The sequence below is a fragment of the Neophocaena asiaeorientalis genome, unplaced genomic scaffold (genome assembly GCF_003031525.2).
Source record: "Neophocaena asiaeorientalis asiaeorientalis breed wild unplaced genomic scaffold, Neophocaena_asiaeorientalis_V1.1 scaffold40, whole genome shotgun sequence".
NCBI lineage: Eukaryota > Metazoa > Chordata > Mammalia > Artiodactyla > Phocoenidae > Neophocaena > Neophocaena asiaeorientalis.
In genome coordinates, this window is record NW_020185335.1 from 15501106 (window position 1) to 15523102 (window position 21997).

Sequence of the window (21997 nt, forward strand, 5' to 3'; positions counted from 1 at the left end):
GCAGGGCCCGTCCCTATCCTTTTGTCTCTGTTTTTTCTTTTTTCTTTTGCCCTACCCAGGTACGTGGGGAGTTTCTTGCCTTTTGGGAGGTCTGAGGTCTTCTGCCAGCGTTCAGTAGGTGTTCTGTAGGAGTTCCACGTGTAGATGTATTCTGGTGTATCCGTGAGGAGGAAGGTGATCTCCGCGTCTTACTCTTCCCCCATCTTCCCCTCCTTCCCTGACTCTTGTTAAATGCTTTTTTCTGCATCTGTCGAGATGACCATGTGGTTTTTGCTTATGTGGTGTACCGCAGTGATTTCCATACGTTGAACCATCCTTGTGAACTTGCGATGAATCACACTTGGTCATGGTGTATGATCTTTTTTATGTGTTGTTGGATTCGGTTTGCTAATATTTTGAGAATTTTTGCATCTATATTCTTCAGAGATACTGGCCTGTAACTTTCTTTTTTGGTGGTGTCTTTGTCTGGTTTTGTTACCAGGGTGATGGTGGCTTCATAGCATGTCTTTGGGAGTGTTCCCTCCTCTTCCATTTTTTTGGCAAGAGTTGTAGAAGGGTCGGTGGAAGTTCTTTTCTGTATGTTTGGTGGAATTCACCTGTGGGGCCATCTGGTCCTGGACTTGTGTTTGTAGGGAGTTGTTTTAAATTACAGGTTCTGTTTCACTTCTAGTGCTCAGTCTGTTCAAATTATCTACTTCTTCCTGACACAGTTTCGGTGGGCTGTATGTTTCTAGGAACTTGCCAGTTTCTTCTAGGTTGTTGAATTTGTTGGCATACCCTTGTTCATAGTAGTTTCCCTTACACTTTTTTATATTTCTGTGGCATCAGTTGTTACGTTTCCTTTTTCATTTCTTATTTTATTTGGGTTCTCTCTCTTTTCTTTTTGGTGATCCTGGCCAGAGGTTTGTCCATCGTGTTTATCCTTCCAAAGAACCAACTCTTAGTTTTATTGATTTGTTTCTATTTTTTTAATCTCTGTTTTATTTCTTTCTTCTCTGATCTTTACCGTTTCCTTCCTTCTGCTGAATTTCGGTTTCCTTTGTTCTTCTTTTCCTAATTCTTTTAAGTGGTAGGTTAGGTTGTTTGAGGTTTTTCTTGTTTTTAGAGGAAGGCCTGTACTGTTATGAACTTCCCTGTAACAACTGCTTTTGCTGCATCCCATAGCTTTGGATGGTTCTGTTTTCCTTTTTTTTTTTTATTTTTGTATGGTTGTATTTTCATTTTTTCAAGGTATTTTTAAATTTCCTCTTTGATTTCATCATTAACCCATTTGTTTTTGAGTAGCGTGTTGTTATCGTTTTTTTCCCATTTCTTTTTTTCTAATGTCTGATCTTATTTGTTAGAACATCTCATTTTTTTAAAAATTTGGTTAATTTCATGTTAGATAATGAATATTTTCTCAGTTTTATTTCTTGTTTTAAATTTTTATTTTATTTATTTGGCTGCATCAGGTCTCGGTTGTGGCACACGGGATCTTTGTTGCAGCGCACGGGCTTCTCTCTAGTGGCACACGGGCTCTCTAGTCGTGGCGCATGGGCTCCGGGACGCGCAGGCTCAGTAGCTGTGCTGTGTGGGCTTAGTTGCTCTGTGGCATGTGAGATCTTAGTTCCCCGACCAGAGATTGAACCCACATCCCCTGCACTGGAAGGCAGATTCTTTACCACTGCGCCACCAGTGAACTCCTAGAACATCTCATTTTTTAAAAAAATTTATTTATTTACTTTATTTTTGGCTGCACTGGGTCTTCATTGCTGTGCACAGGCTTCCTCTAGTTGTGACGAGCAGGGGCTACTCTTTGTTGCAGTGCACGGGCTTCTCATTGCGGTGGCTTCTCGTTGCAGAGCACAGGCTCTAGGCATGCGGGCTTCAGTAGTTATGGCACGTGGGCTCAGTAGTTGTGGCGCACGGGCTCTAGAGTGCAGGCTTGGTAGCTGTGGCACGTGGGCTCAGTAGTTGTGGCACGTGGGCTCAGTGGTTGTGGCTCGCGGGCTCTAGAGCGCAGGCTCAGTAGTTGTGGCGCACGGGCTTAGTTGCTCCGCGGCATGTGGGATCTTCCCGGACCAGGGCTCGAACCCGTGTCCCCCGCGTTGGCAGGCGGATTCTGAACCACTGCGCCACCAGGGAAGTCGGAACATCTCATTTTTGACTGGACTCTGAGGTAGGAGCTCTGAGAGAGGACAGCCTCCATCTCTTGACAGTCTGTTCCCGGCATTTTCCTTTGGCCTTCTTCATTCTCTTGCCGAAGAGCTCAGCGCATTCTGCAGAGCCTGTGCCTTAGTTTTCCGAGAATGCCGTTTCTTCAGAGCAATACACTGACATTTGTGTTGCAGAACACATGGAGTAAAAAGACACTGAATCTTGTGTGCTTTGGTCCTAGATTTCTTACCTTTGTTTAGGGGTTTCTCACAACATACTGGTGGACATCATCTTCTTTGGAGAGACTGAAAAGTTTGTGGATTCTGCTAGCTTTTTTTATTGATTGATTTTTTATTTTTTGGCTGCGCTGGGTCTTCGTTGCTGCGTGCGGGCTTTCTCTAGTTGTGGCGAGTGGGGGCTACTCTTTGTTGTGGTGCGTGGGCTTCTCATTGAGGTGGCTTCTCTTGTTGTGGAGCACGGGGTCTAGGTGTGTGGGCTTCAGTAGTTGCAGCACGTGGGCTCAGTAGTTGTGGCTCGCAGGCTCTAGGTACGCGGGCTCAGTAGTTGTGGCTCGTGGGCTTAGTTGCTCCAAGGCATGTGGGATCCTCCTGGCCCAGGGCTCGAACCTGTGTCCCAAGCGTTGGCAGGTGGATTCTTTTTTTTTTTTTTTTGTGGTACGCGGGCCTCTCACTGTTGTGGCCTCTCCCATTGTGGAGCACAGGCTCTGGACGCGCAGGCTCAGCGGCCATGGCTCACAGGCCCAGCCGCTCTGCTGCATGTGGGATCCTCCCAGACTGGGGCACGAACCCGCATCCCCTGCATTGGTAGGCAGGTTCCCAACCACTGCGCCACCAGGGAAGCCCCAGGCAGGCGGATTCTTAACCACTGCGCCACCGGGGAAGCCCCAGGCAGGCGGATTCTTAACCACTGCGCCACCGGGGAAGCCCCTCTGCTTTTCCCCTTTGGGCCCCAGGCGACGAGGCACGGTAGTATCAGTGAGTCCGGTAATATTTTTCTCCGTTTTTTTTACGGAGACCAAACTGAGACCACTCAGATTGGCATCCACAGTGCAACCCCATACAGATTTGTGAATTCTTTCTCCAGTTCTCCTTGGTCTGTAACAGGAATGTCCCTTATTCAGTAGCAGGTGTTCGCGGCCACAGGTTAAGACACCCTGCTTTATGGGGAAACGCTGTTTGTCATGCCCACCACTGATTCGGACCACGTAACCCTTCCGTGCTTCACCCAGAGTGTCAGCAGCAACTTCTTTGGCCATAGGATTCTCATAAAAGGTACGACGGTTTCATTCATCATCCACTTCAATGAGTTTCTGGCAGCCAGTGGCCAGGAAAGAAATCTTCAGCTTCATCCTTAAGTGGCCGGCTGCATGCAAGGCACCACGTGAAAGAGCTCTCATTTCTTCCTCTGTGGTTAATTGCTAGTTGCATGCCATTGTGGTCAGAGAAGATGCTTGATATAATTTCTGTACTCTGAAATTTGTTGAGGCTTATTTTGTGCCCTCGTATGTGGTCAGTCCTGTATAATGTTCCATGTGCCCTGAAAGGAATGTGTATTCTGGTTGTTTTGGGTGTAATGTCAGTTAAGTCTTACTGTTCTGTTTTATCATTGGGGATCTCTCTTGCCTCACTGATTCTCTGTCTAGAGGCCCTGAGTGGGGCCTCAGTACTATTATTGTATTCCTGTCAGTTTCTGTCTTTATGTCTGATATTTGTTTTACATATTTGAGTGCTCCTATATAAGGAGCATATATGTTGACGAGTGTAATAGCCTCTCCTTGTGTTCATCCTTTATTAGTATATAGCGTCCTTCTTTATCTTCCTTTATGGCTTTTGTTTTGAAGTCTATTTTGTCTGATATGAGTATTGCGACCCCCACTTTCTTGTCATTTGTTTGCATGAAATATCCTTTTCCATCCCCTCACTTTCACTCTGTGTGTGTCCTTTGCCCTAAAGTGGGTCTCCTGTAGGCAGCATACTGTAGGCTCTTTTTTTTTTTAATCCAATCTGCCACTCTGTGTCTTTTGATTGGAGCTTTTAGTCCATTGACATTTTAAGGTAATTATTGACAACTTTTTGTTTCTCCTTTTGTGGTTTGATGATTTTTTTTTGTCCATGCGGCTTGAGGGATCTTAGTTCCCCTACCAGGGACTGAACCCGGGCCCTTGGCAGTGAGAGCTCAGAGTCCTAAGGCACTGGACTGCCAGGGAATTCCCCGATGATTTTCTCTTGAATTATACTTATGTCCTCTTCTTTTTGGTTTTTGTGAGTCTATTGTATGTTTTTGGTGGTTGCCCTGGTTTTCAAGTATGTTAACCCCTTCCTATATCTGCTTGCCCTAGACTGGTAGTCATATAGGCTCAAACACATTCTAGGAAATGAAAAATAGTCTACATTTTCTTACTCTCCTTCCCCCACATTGTATGATTTTGACGTCCCTTTTTACATCTTCATGTTCACCCTTTTGCTGTTCATTCTGGTTATTCAGTTTCACAGAAATTTTTTGATTTTTAAAAAATGTGTGTACTGGCTTATTTAAGTGATTTATTTTCCAATTGTGATTTTTCTCTTTCCTGTAGATTCTTAGTTCTGTTCTACTTAGAGAAGACCTTTCAGTATTTCCTTTAGGATAGGTTTAGTATTCTTTTAGTGTTTGCTTGTCTGAGAAATTCTTTCTCTCTCCTTTATTCTAAATGATAATCTTGCTGGGTAGAATGTCCTAGGTTGCAGATTTTTCCCTTCCAGGACTTTGACTGTCTTGCCACTCCCTTCTGGCCCGCAGCGTTTCTGTAGAGAAATCAGCTGATAGCCTAATGGGGGTTCCCTTGTCACTAACTCTTTGTTTTTCTCTTGCTGCCTTTAGAATCCTCTCTTAATCTTTAACTTTTGCCATTTTTTTTTTTTGAAGATGTTGGGGGTAGGAGTTTATTAATTAATTTATTTACTTTTGCTGTGTTGGATCTTCGTTTCTGTGCGAGGGTTTCTCTCTAGTTGTGGTAAGCGGGGGCCACTCTTCATCGCGGTGCATGGGCCTCTCACTATCGCGGCCTCTCTTGTTGCGGAGCACAGGCTCTAGACACGCATGCTCAGTAATTGTGGCTCACGGGCCGAGCTGCTCCGCGGCATGTGGAATCCTCCCAGACCAGGGCTCGAACCCGTGTCTGCTGCATTGGCAGGCGGATTCTCAACCACTGTGCCACCAGGGAAGCCCAACTTTTGCCATTTTTATTATAGTATGTCTTGCTGTAGGTTTGTGTGGGTTTACCTGGTTTGGGACCCCCTGTGCTTCCTCTACCTGGATATGTTTCCTTCTTTAGATTTGGAAAGTTTTCAGCCGTCATTTCTTCAGATACATTTGTGGTAGCCTTTTCTCTTTCTTTCCATTCTGGAATCCCTATTATGTTTTGATTGGCACACTTTATATTCTCCCATAGGCCTCTTATATTGCTTTTTTTTTCATTTGGCTTTCTGCTTTTCTGATTGGGTCATTTCCTCATTTCCATTGGTCTACCTTCACTTATTCATTCTTCTGCATTATTAATTCTGCTGTTCATTGCCTTTAGCTCAGCTTTTGTCTCTGCAAATGAGTTTTCTAATTTTTTTGGTACCCTTCAGAGTTTGTTTCTTTTTTATAGTACTCTGCATTTCTGTCGATAGCCTTTCTTTTTTTTTAAAAAAGAAAGTATTTATTTATGGCTACATTGGGTCTTTGTTCCTGCGCGTGGGCTTTCTCTAGTTGCGGCGAGCGAGGGCTACTCTTCGTTGAGGCGTGCAGGCTTCTCACTGTGGTGGCTTCTCTTGTTGCAGAGCACGGGCTCTAGGCACGCGAGCTTCAGTAGTTGTGGTGCATGGGCTTCAGCAGTTGTGGCACGCGGGCTCAGTAGTTGTGGCTCGAGGGCTCTAGAGCACAGGCTCAGTAGTTGTGGTGCACGGGCTTAGCTGCTCCGTGGCATGTGGGATCTTCCCGGACCAGGGCTCGAACCTGTGTCCCCTGCATTGGCAGGCGGATTCTTAACCACTGCGCCACCAGGGAAGTCCCCGATGGCCTTTCTTAATTCCTTACTTTCCTTTTTGAACTCAGTGTCTGTTGGAGTGAAGCGGTCTGTGTTGTTGCTTCTTGCAGCAGCATTCTCTTGGTCTTTTAACTGGAGCGGTTCCTCTTCTTATTTCTCTTACTCTGTGCGTTTAGGAGAGACAATTTTCAGCTGTGGTTTTGGAGGGCTGTTGACACGTGGGGGCATCCCTGTGTAGCTCTCGTGGGTTTAACGTATCTGGTACCAGGGCTGCTTTTAGCGTGGATGCCTGTCAGCTCTTTCCTCAGTGTGTGCTGGCGGTTAATCCCCTTGCTAGGGGTGTGCAGATGTGGCGGCTGGCGACCAGTCCTGGGTTTCTCGACGGTGGCGGCAGCTTAGGCACACCCCGGGAGTATGCGACGGGAGTGGAGGTGGCTCACGACGCCTCCTGGAGCCCGTGCAGTTGGCGATCACACACGCAGGGGAAAAGGCCACGATTGCAGGTCCCGCTCCCCCTCTCAGGCACCCCCCAAACAACGGTGCCCGGCCTCCAAGGCAACCCAGGCTTCCTCTGCGTACACCCTCAGCTGCACCGGATTGCAGCCCTACCACCCAGGCTGTCTCCACACAATCAACCCAAGTTTTCTCCCCAGGTCTGGCCTCCGAGGCCGTAATTTCAGCACCCATTCCACCCCCCCCACCCCAGGTGACCACCGTTATATTTTCTGTCTCTCTGATTTTGACTACTCACAGTACCTCCTATAAGTGGAACTAACTGTACAGTATTTGTCTTATTTCATTTAGCATAACGTCCTTAAGGTTCATCCATGCTCTAGCATCTATCAGTATGTATCAGGTATATACGCCACCTTTTCTTTATCCATTCATCTGTCAGTGGATAGCTGGGTTTGTTCCATGTTGTAGCCGTTGTGAACAGTGCTGCGATGAACGTGGGCGTACAAGTATGTCTTTGAGACCCTGGTTTCAATTCCTTTGGGTATGCACCCAGAAGGGAGATTGCCAGATCACATGGTAAGTATACTCGATGAACCTCCATACTGTTCTCCGTAGTGGCTGTACCCTTTTACATTCCCACCGACAGTGCACGGGGTTCCACATTCTCCACACCCTCACCAAGTGCTTGCTGTTTTCTGTTGTTGTCAGCAGCCATCCTAATGAGTGTCGGGGGGTATCTCACCGTGGTTCTCATCTGCATTTCCCGAGTGATTAGTGATGTTGAGCGTTTGTTCACGAGCCTGTCGACCATTTGTGTATCTTCTTTGGGGAAAGGACTATTGAAGTCCTTTGCCCATTTTTGAATTTTTTTTTTTTGCAGTCGAGTTTTACGGGCTCTCTATTTATATCCTGGATACGAATCCCTTTTTGTTCTCTGGGGCCCACCACTGCACAGCCACCTGACGAGAGCATCTGTGCCATTGTCTCTCACGGCAGGAAGTCCCACGGAGAGCCAGGAAAGGGAGGTCATGATGTCACAACATCATTGTGGTGTAGACGCGCCAGAGCGTGGGGTACACCTCCAGACACGCTTGCTGCAGCAGGACCAGCACCTACCACGGGTGGGACCTCTCTGAGTGCAGGGTCTCTGCGGGGGGGGCCTGAAGTTGCTGACGCCAGGATGTGCCAGACGAACAGGTGCGACCTAATTCATGCTGTTTAGAAAGACGCTGGGCAGTGAAGGCTCTGGCCCCGCCCCGGGGTCACTGGAGGTGGGACCGGCCAGGGCGGTGGGGGGCAGGGATGTGCACAAAGGGCAATGCAGAGTCGGGGCGTCTCTGAGGCAGAAACCGAGAGCTTGGGTCGGGCCAGGCAGCCCAGAAAGAGGAGACCACCTCCAGCCGGTCCGGGGCACCGTCAGGGCTGCTCTGTGAGGCATGCTGCTGGCACGGGGCTGGGTTCTCACTCCCAAGTGGGGTCACGTCTGCAGCTCCCGCCTGGGCCAGGTACGGGAAGCACGGGGGAGGGAGCGAGGTGCCCGAGGACTCCAGCGAGGGCCAGGGCCACCCCTGACGCCCTGCCTGGCCCTGCAGCCTCCACCCCTTGCCCTCCAGCTCGAGCCAGCCGTTGGACGGGAATTGTGGATGGACCAGGCAGGACGGATGCCTCTGCTCAGAAGGGGCCCCCGGCCCGGCCCTGTGCGCGCCCCCCTCAGAGAGGAGCACAGACCCCAGGTCACGCTGGGCTCAGATCTCCGACTCCGGCCCCGCGAGCTGGGTTTCAGGCGGAACACGCATCCCGGGTGGGGACTCCCACGTGGCAGCCCCACGGGGAGTCGGGAGACAGCGGTCCCTCCACAGCCGTGCCACCCAGGGGACCTGCTGCCCCAGCACACGCCCCGCCCGTGTCCTGCCCGCTCTGATGGGCCCCGGGAAAGAGCCTCTGGGTAACCCGTGCCGTCCCGGCCAGCAGCCCCAGTCGTCCGTTGAGAGGAGGGCAGGAAAGCCGGGGGTGAGTGTATTTGTTTCAAAATTATAAGCTACTCATTTGGTAGGAAAAAAAGTGGAAGACGGTGGGATTTCCAGGGCGGGAACCCTTCCCTCACAGCCACGTCCACCCTCCTGAGGGGGCTGTCGTGTACAAAGAGCATTTAATTAATTTATTTATTTCTTTACACATAACTGAAGTGATGTTACAGTACATAAGTTATTTACAACTGTGCAGTAACGTGTTGCAAAATAAATTATCTAGAAGGCAGCAAAAGTACATTGTGAACGTGTATAAAACTGTACAGCGTTTACAGGTACACTTTTTATATGATTATTGGCTCTGTAGTGTTTCAAGTTATGTTCTCAGAAAGAGAAACAAAATGCCCAAGATTAAAGGAAAAAATATACAAACCACGTGGATTTGACTCCATTAAAAACACAACCCGGAGTCCTGCCTGCGTGTCCCTGTGAGGCGGGCGGGCGGGCGGCGCAGCCAGGCCCTCACCCGGCCCAGCGTCCCAGCCCAGATCTCGGGCTGGCACCGTCGGCAGCTTCGTGGCGACAGGACGGCTGCCGGCCCGAAGCTCTCCCCACCCTCTGACCCGGAGGCCGCTGTTGGTGAGGGGTGGACGCCTTAACTTTTATTCTCTTTAGTCGATCAGAAATGAAACAAGGAATTTAAAAAAACGCTCTCCATCCTGCAGCTCCTGAGATGCCTGTGCGGCCGCCGGAAAAGAGCCTGAGGCTGCCGTGTCCGTGTCCGTGCCCGCGTCCCCGGCTCTGCGTCCTCCCGCGGCGGCGGGTGTGAGAGAGCCGCGCACCAGGGGCCCAGCGCGGGCTTCTCCCTGGACGTCCCCACCGGGGACGTGGTCTCCTTCCGCCGCCCGGACTCGGCGGCGGACTGGGGGGCTCGCCTGTGACCCGGGCAGCTGTCCCGCCGCGTCAGGCCGGAAGGAGCACGAAGTCGTCGTTGACGTCGACCATGGGCACGTAGAAGGACGGCACCTCGTTCACACACAGGGACTTGTGCCCGGCGGGGTCCAGCTCCTGCACCTTCAGCTGCCACTCCATCCTCTGCACGGCGTTGAGGGCCGCGGCCTCGTGCTGCTGCCGCATCAGGAGACACGTCTACGCGGGAAACGCAGCAGGTGAGGGGAGGGGAGGCAAGACCCCGGCCGCCCCCCGCACCCATTCCCCCTGCCGCAGCGCCTCCCGGGAGGTCGGGGCGGGGGACCCGTTCGCGCTCTGGCCTCAGGACGACCTCTTGCGTCTGGGTCTCGTCCTGCGCGGTGAGTGGCCTTGCTGACCACACGGGGGTGTGTCCATCGTCCCTGCTCTGTGCCCCCACCCTGGGGGTTTCAGCACAGCCTCTAGTCAGAACTCATAATAGCTTCCTTTGCTCTTCTGTTTTCATTTTCCATTTATCTTATTTATGGTTGGTGACATTGGCTTCATTTGCACTCACAGTGGAAATTGTGCCTTTCAGAAATGCACTTGGTTAGTTTTTAGAAATTAACGTTCACGTGTTTACTCTTAAGCGGGTACTAAGTAAGGTAACAGTTATCCTACTAAAGGCGTACTCTGTATTTCATGTTGAGAAGGGAGAATGTTGAAACTGAAAGAATGACGGTGCCTGGGTCACCACAGCACGTGGGGGCGGCGTTTGGGGTGCAAGGCGGGTGACAGGGCACAGCAGGCGGAAGGCCAGCCTCCGTGGGGACAGTGAGCGGGGGACAGTGTGCAGGAAGACCACCTTACTTTCTTCGACGTGCACACAAGCATGCAGGGCCAGGTGTCACAACTTCTGATTTGCTTAAAATAGTTCAGTTAAAAAAAGTGTTCTGGAAACGAGCCCCACATGCCCCAGCGGCCAGCCGTGTCCTCCTCGGCATGCCTGGGCCGCTTGTCATCCTCAGGGAGGCTTGAACAAAAGGCGTGACAGCTCAGACACCCTCAGGAGTCCAGCTGCTTTCACCTAATTTAAAGCGTTCTTGACTAGAATCGTACGTACCCCTGAGTTTTCAGTTACTAAAATGAAATTGTTTGTTTGTTTGTTGGGCTAAACCCCTGAAACATGACCAGCATGTCCGGAGAGTTGTCCCAGGGCTGCAGGAACTGAGGGTGGGCAGCCTGTCTCCCGAATAGGACCTCGTCCACCCTGTGCTCTGAGACCAGTGGCCACGCGGGTGGCCGTTTCGTGCCCCTGCACTCTCCGTACTTCACCAATTCCTTTTTCTATCCATCATCTATTTTTCTTATTGGTTTGTAAGTTCTTGGCACGTTAAGGAAATGAGACTTAACATTGTCTTTGTAATGTACCGAATCTAACTTTACTTTGGTCAGAAATTTTTTCTCTCTCGTAAGTTTCCCGTGCAGCTCCCTTCAGGCTGGCTGGTGGTGGGAGGAGTGACCGTGGGACCCCCGAACGGTCACCTTTGCAGCTTGTTAGAAACACGGCCTGGACCCGGCCTCAGCTGGGCCTGAACGCCCTGTAGGCTGGTTCCTCTCTGCTCTGGCCTCTGGCCTCCTGGCCGCCCCTCTGGGTGCGCTGCCGCAGTGCCGGAGGCAGGGTCACTGAGGCAAGGGGTGAGGCTGGCAGCCCAGCGCGGGAGCCTGGGTCACGCCTCCATCAGCTCCACGCAGCGGGCCCTGCCTCCTGGGGCTTCCCGGTGGTGCCGGCTTCTAGGTGTTAATTCTGTAACGGGCACGTCACTGCCGGTCAGTGTTCACGGGGGACCCCGGGTGCAACCCTCGCACCTGCAGACAAGGACTTGCTTCTTACTTGCTAATCTCTCTCTATCTCCCCCCCCATCCTCTGCCCGCTGCACTGGTCAGCACAGCCAGGGGCAGGGGTGATGGGTGGATGCTGTGACCTTTGAGGAGGGCTCAAGGTGGGGTCCCACAGAGGTCTGACCGCAAGCTGGTGACAGGAGCTGCTCCCCGCACACCTGGACAGGAGGGAAGACACTCTAAGAGGCAACATGGGGGCGGGGAGGCCTCGGCTCCCTCACTGCCAGCTGGGCTCAGAGCGAGTCTGAAGCTGCCTCCTCCGAACACGGCCCTGCCGCCCCCGCCCAGAAGAGCCCTGGCCCCGCCGCCGCCGCCGCCGGGGCCGGGGCTCACCTTCATGCGGTCATACTTGTCGTCCACGTCCTGCAGCCAGGAGATGAACTGGCGGGCGTTGAACCGGTCCCGCACTGACTTGTTCTCATCACCCTGGCGGGAGAGTGAAGCACGTGTGGGCATCCGGGAGGGGTGGGCCTGGCACGCCAAGCCCCGGGTCCCCCGGTCAAGGGCTCCCTCCCCCACCAGCTCTCCACGCCGCCCGTGGGGGGAGCTGCCCAGTGGTGACTCGGGACCCCGGCGGCGCCTTCAGGCTCCCCTCCGTCTCCTGGGGAGGCCCCAGGGCGAGCTGGCGAGGGTAAAAAGCGGCAGTGACTTCTCCTTTGACAGGACGTCTGCGAGGCCTGGGGTGGCTGCAGGCCGCCCACGGTGGACTGTGGTTTACAGGCAGGGCAGCCTTGGGAGCAGTAGGTCCCCACAGGCTCTTGCCGGCTGGGTTTGCAGGGCCTCCCGGGTCTCGGGGCGGGAAAGTCTCTCTCTCGCCCAGCCACACGCAACCACCTGCCTGGGGAAAGCCCAGGCCCCACTACAAAGGGGCTTGAGGAGAGGAGGCTGCAGCCTGAGAGTCCTGTCTGTCGTCTCCTTGACATTCAGAGGAAACCCAGCAATCCCTTAAAGGTGAGCAGATTCTTTTTTTTTTCTTTCAGATGCAAATATCAAAAAAAGCAAAGCTTCCACCCAATCCCTAAAATACTTTGTGGACAAATGTTTTTGCTTTAGGGAAAATTCGTTGCTGTGCGTAGTACGTTCAAGTAGAAACTTAAAGAGGTATCCTTAAAGGTTACGTGTGAGGACTCTTCAATGCACTAGAAAGAAATCAGGTTTAACTGAACCACCGTACGTCACCATGCGGCCAACCTGGGAATGCTGCTCAGACACCCAGGGGTCTGTGTGATCCACCTGGGGGCCTGGGGTCACTAGGGGCCTCCGTCAGGAGGGAACTCAGCACCGAGGCCTGGCCCAGAATGACACGCTCTGGGCTGAGAGTCACAGTGGCTGCGGGGGAGGAGAGAACATCAGGGAGGACGGGAATCGACTTGCTTTCTGCACATTTTAGATCTCCAGTGTGTCAGCCAGTGTGTCAGCCGACGGGTGGGGCCCTCAGGAGCACAGGTACCACAGGGACAGCACAGCGGTCGGCTGGGGAAGGGTGTGACCTCATGGGACAAACACAGCCCTGGGGGCGGAGGGAGGCGGGCTGGACTCTGGTGGACAGACGAGGCACACCGTGTGTCCAACTGCTGGGCGCGCCCTGGGCCCGCGTGCCCGTCAGGGGCAGCAGCTCTGTGGTCCCCAGCGTGACAGCCTCTCTGGGGCCTTCGGTGAGGAAGCCCTGGTGCAGCAGCTCCGGCCGCTGCGCGGGCAGACCGCACGTGAGTCTCCGGGGGCCCGTGACCCCAGCGCCGCTCCAGCCCCCCGCAGGCCCTCTCACCCGGACGCCCACCTGGCTCTCCAGCGGCATGTTGTACACCTCCGAGTCCAGCAGCATGGTGCAGGCGCTGAATGGCACCGCCTGGTTCGCGATGGTCCTCGCCGCCCGGCAGTGAACCCGCAGGATCTCCTGTTCGCAGGAGACGATCAGCTTCTCCTGGAAGAGAGGGGCTGGTGAGCTGAGAGCCACCCGGGCCGGGCGCCCTGGGCCCGCGGCTGCCCGCTTACCCGCTCGATGCTGTGCTGCAGGCGCAGCTTCCCACGCACGGCCTCCTGCTGCTTGAACAGCTCCTTCAGGGGCTCCGCCAGGGAGGGAGGGGGCGCGATCTGCGGTCACAGGGGGAGACGGGGGTCAGCGGGGGCCGTGAATCACCCCCGCCGCCCCACTTGCAGGAGTCAGCCCGGAGACCACGGTCCCATGAAGACGCGGACGCGCTGGGGGAATGCCTGTCCCCAAGAGTCGGTGAGCGAGAGCCCGTCCCCCCGCCGCGTGTGGCTGGGAGGAGGGTGGCCGGGGAGGGAGCGGCAGGGATGGGGGAGGCGAGGGAAGCCAAGAACAGAGGGCATCTGCACCTCGGCCCTTGCGCAGCCAAGAGGGGATGGAGGAGGGGCAGGGTGTCCTCACGCACCCTGAGACCCACTGGGACACAGCTGCCCAGAAGCCACACGAACAGGACAACTGGGCCCGCCCCTCTTCCCAGGGCGTCAGCGAAGGAGAGGGCTCGCCGGGGCCACCCCTGAACCCAGGAGGGCGCTTCTCCCAGGAGAAGAAGCCGGTGCTTCCAAAACACACAGGAAGCGTGTCACAACAGCACCAGATACGGGCTGGAGCCTCTCGTGGGGCCAGGAAGCACGGGACTGCCGAGGAGCCCCTCCCTGGTGGCCGAGGCCAAGTAGGGTGCGGTGGCTCATGTGGCCACAACCTCGGGCTGGAGGGGAGGAATCATGCCCACGGTACACTGGCCGCCACAGACAAGACCCTCTGAGGGGCTGGACTCGAGGCCCAAGCTCAAGGTACATGCTCTCTTCCAACTTCTCGGTCCAAACTTCTCAAAACCCGAGATGAAGCCACCCAGCCGGGTCTCTTTGGCTGCACGTCCTGCCCATCACGCCCCGGGGGCCCAGGGCGCTGGCCTCCCCTTGCCTCTTGGGCGCCTGCGGTGGTCTCTGTATAGGGGTCTTGTTTGGGGCTGTCGTGGGTGTGAGGTCACCTCCATTTCACCCTCCCCGGCTCCAGAGGGTGTGGGAATGAGGCCTCGGCCTGCCCTCACCCCCAACAGCCTGGGCCTGGCTGCGGGGCGACAGGCTGTGAACCGGAGCCCGCCGCTAGAAAGGGTTGAGCTCCAGGAGACACACAGGCTGCTGCGGGGTGAACTCGGGTGGCGGGGGTCCAGGGGGAGGCAGGAGCACGGCTTTCTCTCTGGTTTCCAAATGTTCTAGGGGGCCACGGTGCTGTTTGTCTAAATTTTAGTTACTGAAACCAAACAGCAGCGAAGTCTCACTGACCAGGGATCCCAGGCCAGGTTCCCCTGCATCCAGTACCGCGGGCTCCCCCTCTCGGCCCCACTTCCTGCCTGGGAACAGGCGGCGCAGGCCGAGGTCTGAGCGCACGACGCATCCCGTGCAGCACCGACGACCGTTACGGGGGCTTCTCCCAGGCCCGAGAGACAGAACAAGCCGAAAAGCCTGGGGGCCGGGGCGGCTCTGGCTACCACTGAACACAGGTGGCTGAGATCAGCTTTACTGGCCGCGACGCCTGTGCCTGCTGCCTGGGGGGTGGGACGGGCGGGGCAGCAGCACGTGGAGGATGCGCGCTCCCCGCGTGGCTTCCTTCGTGTGGCAGGACCTGCCAACGGCCTGCGTCTGGGCGTGAAGAGGGGGTGGGGTGTGCGCGGCGGGGCTCGGACAGGTCACGTCTGCACAGACGTGGGGCGAACCACTCAGGGGAGGGGGCACGCGAACAGACGGCCGAGAGGCGGGGCGTGGGCCTGACTGGGCAGGTGGGGAAGCCCGGAAACCCAAGGAAGGACCTGCTCTGAGGAGGCAGGAGAGGTGCCCTCAGGCCTCTAGAGGAAAAGGTCTGGGCTCTGGCCTTGGGTTGGCACCGTGGGGCCGCTGGGGGCCAGGGTTGGAGTCTGGGGAGCCCTCGGGCTGCTGAAGGGGATGGAGGGGGCACTGAACCAGAGAGGGGGCCAGGCGTGCCCCACGTGGGTGGAGCCTGGGTCAGCCGAGGTCCAAGCACGCGGACTGGGTGGGAGCCGCCATGGGGCAGACGGGGAATGACGGGGAAGACAGCGCAGCGGGTCCTGGGCCTGGGGGGCGCCCCCCGCCCGGGCAGGCACTCACCACGGGGATGTGCAGCTTGCTGAGTGGCTTGCCGTCCAAGAGGTAGGAGCCGGTGTAGGTGACGTACTCGGCGTAGCACTGGGGCGCCTGCGGGCTGATGTAGCAGAGGATCTTGCGCTTCTCCTCAATCTTCTTCCTGATCTGCAGGTACTCGAAGTACGGGTTGGACCTGTCGCTGTGGTAAGGCTCGATGTCGTCCAGCTTGATGGCGTCCACGATGGCAGCCAGCGTCTGCTGGATCACCTCCCGCGTCTGACGCGTGGACGTGTGCATCTGCTGGGCCAGCTGCTGGCTGGAGCGCTGGAAGCGGCGTTTGCGCGGGTGCTGGGCCTGGGGGTCGTCATCCTCAGAGCCGCGGCCCTTGGCCCTGGGGGTGGGCGCGGCCGCAGCCTCCTTCTCGGTGGGCGGCGAGCTCTGCTTCTGCTGGTTGGCCAGCATCTGGGCCCGGGTCCTGGTCATGCGCTGGGGGATCTCCTCCACCTTGGGCGCCTTTGGGGCTTCGGCTGTCGGTTTGGGTTCCGGTTCGGGGGCTTCAGGCTGGACGCCGTCCGGAGGCCCCTCGAGCCCGGCACTGTCCTGGGGGCCGGCCCCATCCGCTGCGCGGGCCTGGGCCGAGCCGTCCCCGGGGGCGTCGGGAGCACTGTGGGGCGTGGCCGAGGGGTCTGGGCCCTCGGCCTGCTCGTCCCCACTCCCCGGTGGATGCTGCTCTGAGGGGGCCGGCGTGGGCCCAGAGCCAGGGTCGGAGTCCTCGGGGGCCCTCCCCTCCGGCCCGGCCCCGGCCTCCACTGTGGCCTCGGGCAGCGCGACTGGCTTCGGCTCCTCTGGGGGCTCAGGCGCAGGCTCGGTTGTGAGCCGGGCGGCCACCTGGTCAGCAGGCAGCACCAGCTGTTCCTCGGCAGCTGCCACAGAGACATCCCCGCCGCTCGGGAGCGCGGGGGTGTTGTCCAGAGGAACGAGAGGACTCTCTTCCACAGGCTCTGCTTCGACATCGGAAACATCCTTCGTCTGGAGAGGAAGCTCCGGCAGCGAGAAAGGCCCCAGGTCGAGGTCATCCTCGGTGGCGGGGAAGGCACCGGGCCAGGGCACCGGCTCCACCTGGCCGAGGGCAGACAGGTTGTGACCACTTTCCAGGAAGTTATTCTCCAGGGGACCCAGGGCCTCCACGTGAGCCACGGCCGTCACACACGCAGGCTCGGGGGGCGCGTCGGGGGGCGCTTCCGGAAGGGACTTGCAGTTACTGAAGAAGGACTCCAGCCTGGAGGGAGGGGCGAACGCGGCTGGCTCTTCTGAAGCAGAGACCGCGGCCGGGACTGCTTCCCCGGCCTCGTCCTTGACTTCCAGTCCCGGCTCGGGGACCGACAGAGGGTATGAGACGGGTGACACTGGGTAAGGGGGCTCCGGGTGGAGAGACTCGGCAGGGCAGAAATGTTTCGGGGACTCCGGGAATCTCTGTGGGGACTTCAGCAGGAGGTCCGACCCCACGGGCCAGCTGGCGGGGTTTTCGGGGGTGCCCCCGATGAGGCCAGAGGGGAGGCCCTGCTCCACGGTGGCGGGGTGCGCCCACTCGACCGGCTCCTCTGTGATGACGGTGCTGAAAGGGCCCTCGTCCAGGGGCTCCAGGAAGCTGGGCTCCGGGGGGATGATGGCCGCGGTGGCCTGCTGGTCCTCCGTGGCATCCAGGGGAATGCCAAGGTCAGGGGGAAGGGCCCCCTCCATGGACGGGGCCAAGAGCTCGTCTCTGTGTGAAGGGGGGGACTTGGTCGGTAAGCCGGAGAAGGCGCCCTCTGGGGAGGGGGTGATGTTGGCTGCGGCCGCAGGCGGGCAGTGCAAGGCGTCCGCTTTGGGGGAGGGGATGCCATAGTCCGGGGAGTAATACCCCGGAGACAGGCAGGCGAACTTCCCGGTGGGTGCGGGGGGCCCCAGGGCCTTGTCCTCCGGGTGCTGCCCCGGCGAGCTGTAGCTGGGCGCCGCAGGGGCACTCTGCTGTCTGAACAGCTTGTCCCCGAGCCCGAACTCTTCCTCAGGGGTCCTCCGGATGTCCACAGACACCGAGCGGTAAAGGCTCGCGCACAGCGGCCTCGCAGGCGTCTGGCCCGGCGTTTCTGAAGTCCCGCTGGCGGCCACGGAGAACCTGTCGAGGAAGGAGGGCGAGCAGGCGCTGGCGGACGTGCTGGACACGGGCTGGGGGTCTGCGCAGTCGAACATGAGGTCGGGGTAGTCGTCGGCGCTGCAGGACGGGGTCCGGGGCGTGTGCATGGCCTCCTCGTAGCTGGGGCAGGACACCACTGAGGCGGGGGTGGGGACCCCGGTGGGCCGGCCGTGGTCCGGCCTGGGGGAAGCGGGCAAGACCTCTTTCATGTGGGGGCCTGCCAGCCAGTCTCGGGGGTCCACCGCGGGTCCCGGGTGGGGCTTGTTCTCAGCAGCAGGGGCGGCAGGGGCTGACTCCTTGAGCTTCCTGTCCTTCGGGGCAGGGTCCGGGCCCAGCGGCTTCTTCGGCGGGCCGTCCAGGCCCTTCTTCCGCCCGTCCTCGGCGGGCCTGGCCTTGTCCTTGAGCTTGGGGTCACCAGACCGGTGGCGCAGCTTCTCCATCTGCTTCATCCTCTCCTTGTGCCGTTTGTGGCGCTCCTCGATCTCCAGGTCCTTCTGGGAGAGCATCCGCTCGAAGCTCGTCATCATCAGGTCCCCGTCGCCCAGGAGCTTCTCCCGCGGCCGGACGTCTTTCTTACCAGGGTCTCTGACCGGGAGGAGCTTGTCGTTCCCGTTGCTCAGCTTTACGGGGTCGCCCTTGTCCTTCTCCAGATTCTCCTTGACCTTCTCCTTCAGCTTGGCCTCGCCAAGCTTCCCGCCCTCGTCCTTGGGCTTGTCTCGGAAGGAGGCGGGAGGGTTGTCCTTGTCCCTGGCCGCGGGCTTGAGCTCCTCCCGGTGGTGCCGCGGGGGCCCGTCCCCATGCCGGTCCCGGTGCCGCTCCTTCTCGTCCCGCCACCGCTCCCGGTGCTTCTCCCGCCGCCTCTTCTCCTTCAGGAGGCTCACGGTGCTAGAGCCGTAAGGCCTCAGTTCCTTCTCTACCTTCTTGGGAGGTTCTCTTTCAGGATCATTTTTCTCCTTCTTTTCGGTAGAAAACAACTCGATGGTTTTCTCTAACTCGTCCTCTGCGTCGGCCTTGATGCCGCCGTAGGAGAGGCCGTAAGCGTCGGCCTCCAGGACCTCCTTCTCGTACTGGCCGCTGTCCTTCCGGCCGCCCGTGTCCTTGCAGTCGTCGCTCTTCTCCTTCTTCTCGGGCTTGTCCTTCCTGACCCGCTCTCGGTCATGGCTCTTCTTGGAGGAGGACGAGGCGTGCCGGTGCCGCTCCCTCTCCCGCGCCCGCTCCTCCGGGGGCTCCGGGAAGGGCGCCTCCAGGAGGGCGCCGAGGCCCGGGTCGTGGCCGCGGTCGGGGAAGCCGTCCGACGACGCGTCGCTGGCCTTGTCATTGGAGTCCTCGCGCGAGTCCTGCAGCGCCGCCTCCTCCAGCCGCTCCAGCAGGCTCTTCTCAGCGTCGGTGCCCTTGCTGGCCTTCCTCTCGCGGCCCTGCTCCCGGTCCGGCCTCTCCCGGTGCCTGCTCTTGGCCTTGTCCTCCGCAGGGGGCCTCTTCTCCCCCTTCTCGGGGAGCCTCTGCTTGTTCCTCTTGTCCTGAGTGGAGTCCACCGACGCTCGGTCCTTCCTGTCCTTGTATTTTTCCGTGGACTCTCTGTCCTTCTTCTCTTTGTGCTTTTCCAAGGTTTTTTCTTTCTTGTCCTTCCCCCCGTCTGTGGCGCCCTTCTCCTTCTTCTTCTCTCTGATTTCTTTGTCTTTCTGCTTCTCCGCATGCTGCCTGTCGGCCGAGTGCTTCCGGTGCCTGTCGGGGGGGTGCGGCTCCCGCCCGTCCTCCCTCTCGGGGGGGCCATCCCCCCGCCCCTCGCCGGCCTCCCCGACTTTGAATCCGCTCGCCGCGTAGTCATCTCTTTCATCTTCGCTTTCATCAGTGAATATGTCTGCAATGTACCAGCTTTTCTCTTTACCCTTCTTTTCATCTTTTTTTTCAGAGAAGTCCTCGGAGAGAATTCCGGGGAAAGTCTTCTCCCGTTTGTCTTTACCTTGGTCGAGAGATGCTTTTCTCTCTTTGTCTTTGCTGTGCACGTCTTTATGCTTTTCCTTGGCGTCCTTTTTCTCTTTGAAACACTTATCAAGTTCTTTGTCCTTCTGACACTTCTCAAGCATCAGTCTTTCGTTTCTGTCCTTGTCACTGGACTTCTCTTTGTGCTTCTCCAGCTTTAGCCTCTCCTTCCTCTCCTTCTCTCTCGCCGGGTGGTGCCTCTCCCAGGGCTCCAGGCTCTTCCCGAAGTCGCAGTCGGGCCTGTCCTTGAAGACTCCCTCGCAGCCGCACTCCTTCAGGTCCTCCCTGTGCGCCTCCTCGGGCTTTGCACGGCCATCTCTCCGCTCCTTGGCGGCCTCGGGGGGCTCCTTCCTGTCCCGGCCGCCTTCCGCACACTCCCGCCTCCTCCTGTCCTTCTCACAGAGGTAGCCGGGCACAGCCCTGTGCCTGTCGGCAGCGTGCTCTCTCCTCCGCTCCGAGCCCCGTTCCAGGCAGTCCCTGTCCTTCTTCCGAGAGAAGATGTCCCTGTCCGTGCGCTTCTCCCGGGCCTTGTTCTCCCGCCTCTTCTCCCTACTGTCCTCTTTCACCGTCTCCAGGATCAGCCTGGCCACAGACTCGCTCTTCATGTCCCTGTAGTCTGTCACTGCAGAGTCCCAGCTGTCTTCCCCTTTGAAATCGAAGGATGAATCTGACAGGTCAGAGAACCACCGGTCCTGGTCATCAGAAAGACTAAACTTGGTGTCTTCGTTCTCCAGAAACTGACTTTTGTTACAATAGTCATCAAAAGCAGACTCCTCCCTATACACTTTTTTGAGTTTTTCTTTATCCTCTTTGAAGGTCTTCTCCCTCTCTTTTGAAATTTTATCCTCTTTAAAGTCATTCTTTTTCTCTAACTTGGAGGGCCTGTCTTTGGACTTCTTCTTTCTTTCCTCCTTGTAGAGCCTCAGCTTTTCCTCTTTTGGAGATTTTTCCTTCAGCAGCTTCTCCTTGTCGGCTTTGCTGCACCGGTCCTTCTCCTCCCGGAAGGCCCTGCCCCCGTCCTTGTTCAGCTCCCTGATTCTCTTGAGCGACTTCTCCTCTCTGGAGACCTTGATCATCTCGTCCTTGAAGAGCCACTCCTTCTCCTCCGACTTCATTTTGCTGAGCTTCTCCTCCTTCTTACAGGGGTCTCTCTCGTGTTTCAGGCCTTTCAGCTTGCCCTCAGCCGGCACGTCGTCCAGGAGGATCGCCTTGTCTGCCCTCTGCTTGGAGTCCTCGTACTCGTAGGTGAAGCTCTTCAGCTTCAGCTCCTGGCTGACGGAGCACAGCCCCTTCTCCTTGCTTTTGTGTTTATGTTTCGTCTTGTGTTTCTTGACGACTTTGCCCTCCTTGTCCAGCTTGGGGATGGCGCCGTCCCCGCCAGGATGGAAGGAGTTCTTCCTATCGGGCAGCGCGCCCTGCAGGCCGGCCCTCTTCCTGTGCTCCTGCCTCTTCCTGACCGGCTTCAGTGACTCCACGCTGGAGCCCTCGGAGGAGCCATCAGACTCGCTGCTCAGTCTCGTCCTCGTGGAGTCTGATAAGGAGCTGACCTCGGACCAGGCTGGAGAGGAGATGGTTTTCCAGTTGTCTGTCCGCCAGTGCTTGGCGTGCGGGTCTGCGTGGCTGGGGTTATGCTTCTGGGGGGCGGAGCTGCCGTGGGACGAGGTGGAGGAGGCGGACAGGGAGCTGAACAGGGCAGGGTCCTTCAGCACCAGCGGGGACTCCTTGAGGCAGCCGGGGCTCCCCGCCGAGCCCCCACCGTCCTCGCCGCTCTCCGAAGACTCGCTCTCGGACTCGGAGGAGCAGAACTTGTCGCTCCTCTTCCCAAACCGCACTTCCTTGCCCTTGGTTTCCTTCTTCCGCTTCTTCTTCACTTTCGTTCTCTCCTGCTGCTGCTTGCAGCTGGAAGGCTCCCGTGTCTTGTTGCCAGGCAGCGTCGTGTGAGCCGAGAGTCTCAGCTTCTCCCCGGTCCCCACGGCGACACCGACGTCCTCCTCGTCTGACGTGTCCGACAAGATGCGGTGAGACGCCTTCTTTGGTGCGATCGTGCTGTTTTTAGTGTAACTTTTCACTTCCATTTTGGGTATAGAAATGAAACTATTTGACTTCGTCTCCTTCCTGTAATCCTTTTTCAGCAGGTGTTTGTCGTCCACGGGAGGGATTCTGTCCTGCTCGTCGTCCTCGTCGAACTCATACTCATCCTTGACGGGGGTCACAGTTTTCTGGGGCTCCGGATTCTTAGTCTTGTGCTTCAGACCCTTCTCAAACTCGGAGTCCGTGTTATTGCCGTCGACTGAGCTGGAAGGTGCGAACGATGGGGCGTCGTCCTCCTCCTCGGAGCTCTCTGCGGGGACAGGGGGG

The 21997-nt window shown here is 57.1% G+C and overlaps 1 protein-coding gene and 1 pseudogene across 5 annotated transcripts in view; both read right to left on the reverse strand.

Annotated features, from left to right (window-relative positions):
- Positions 1 to 2110: 2110 nt before the first annotated feature.
- On the reverse strand, positions 2111 to 4051 carry LOC112393439 (40S ribosomal protein S6-like; annotated as a pseudogene).
- A 4708-nt stretch (positions 4052 to 8759) lies between these two features.
- The window catches only part of ANKRD11 (ankyrin repeat domain 11), a 100617-nt gene continuing 87379 nt past the window's right edge, over positions 8760 to 21997 (reverse strand). For 4 of the 5 annotated variants that reach the window (XM_024735523.1, XM_024735527.1, XM_024735525.1 and 1 more), the window contains 5 exons: positions 15511 to 21980; positions 13393 to 13491; positions 13178 to 13321; positions 11734 to 11826; positions 8760 to 9738 (listed from right to left, as the gene is read on the reverse strand). In XM_024735523.1, the coding sequence (XP_024591291.1) occupies positions 9553 to 9738; positions 11734 to 11826; positions 13178 to 13321; positions 13393 to 13491; positions 15511 to 21980 (6992 nt within the window). In that variant the 3' untranslated portion in view covers positions 8760 to 9552. Of the gene's footprint in view, positions 9739 to 11392; positions 11559 to 11733; positions 11827 to 13177; positions 13322 to 13392; positions 13492 to 15510; positions 21981 to 21997 lie in introns of all 5 variants that reach the window. The other variant, XM_024735526.1, reaches the window with a different exon arrangement.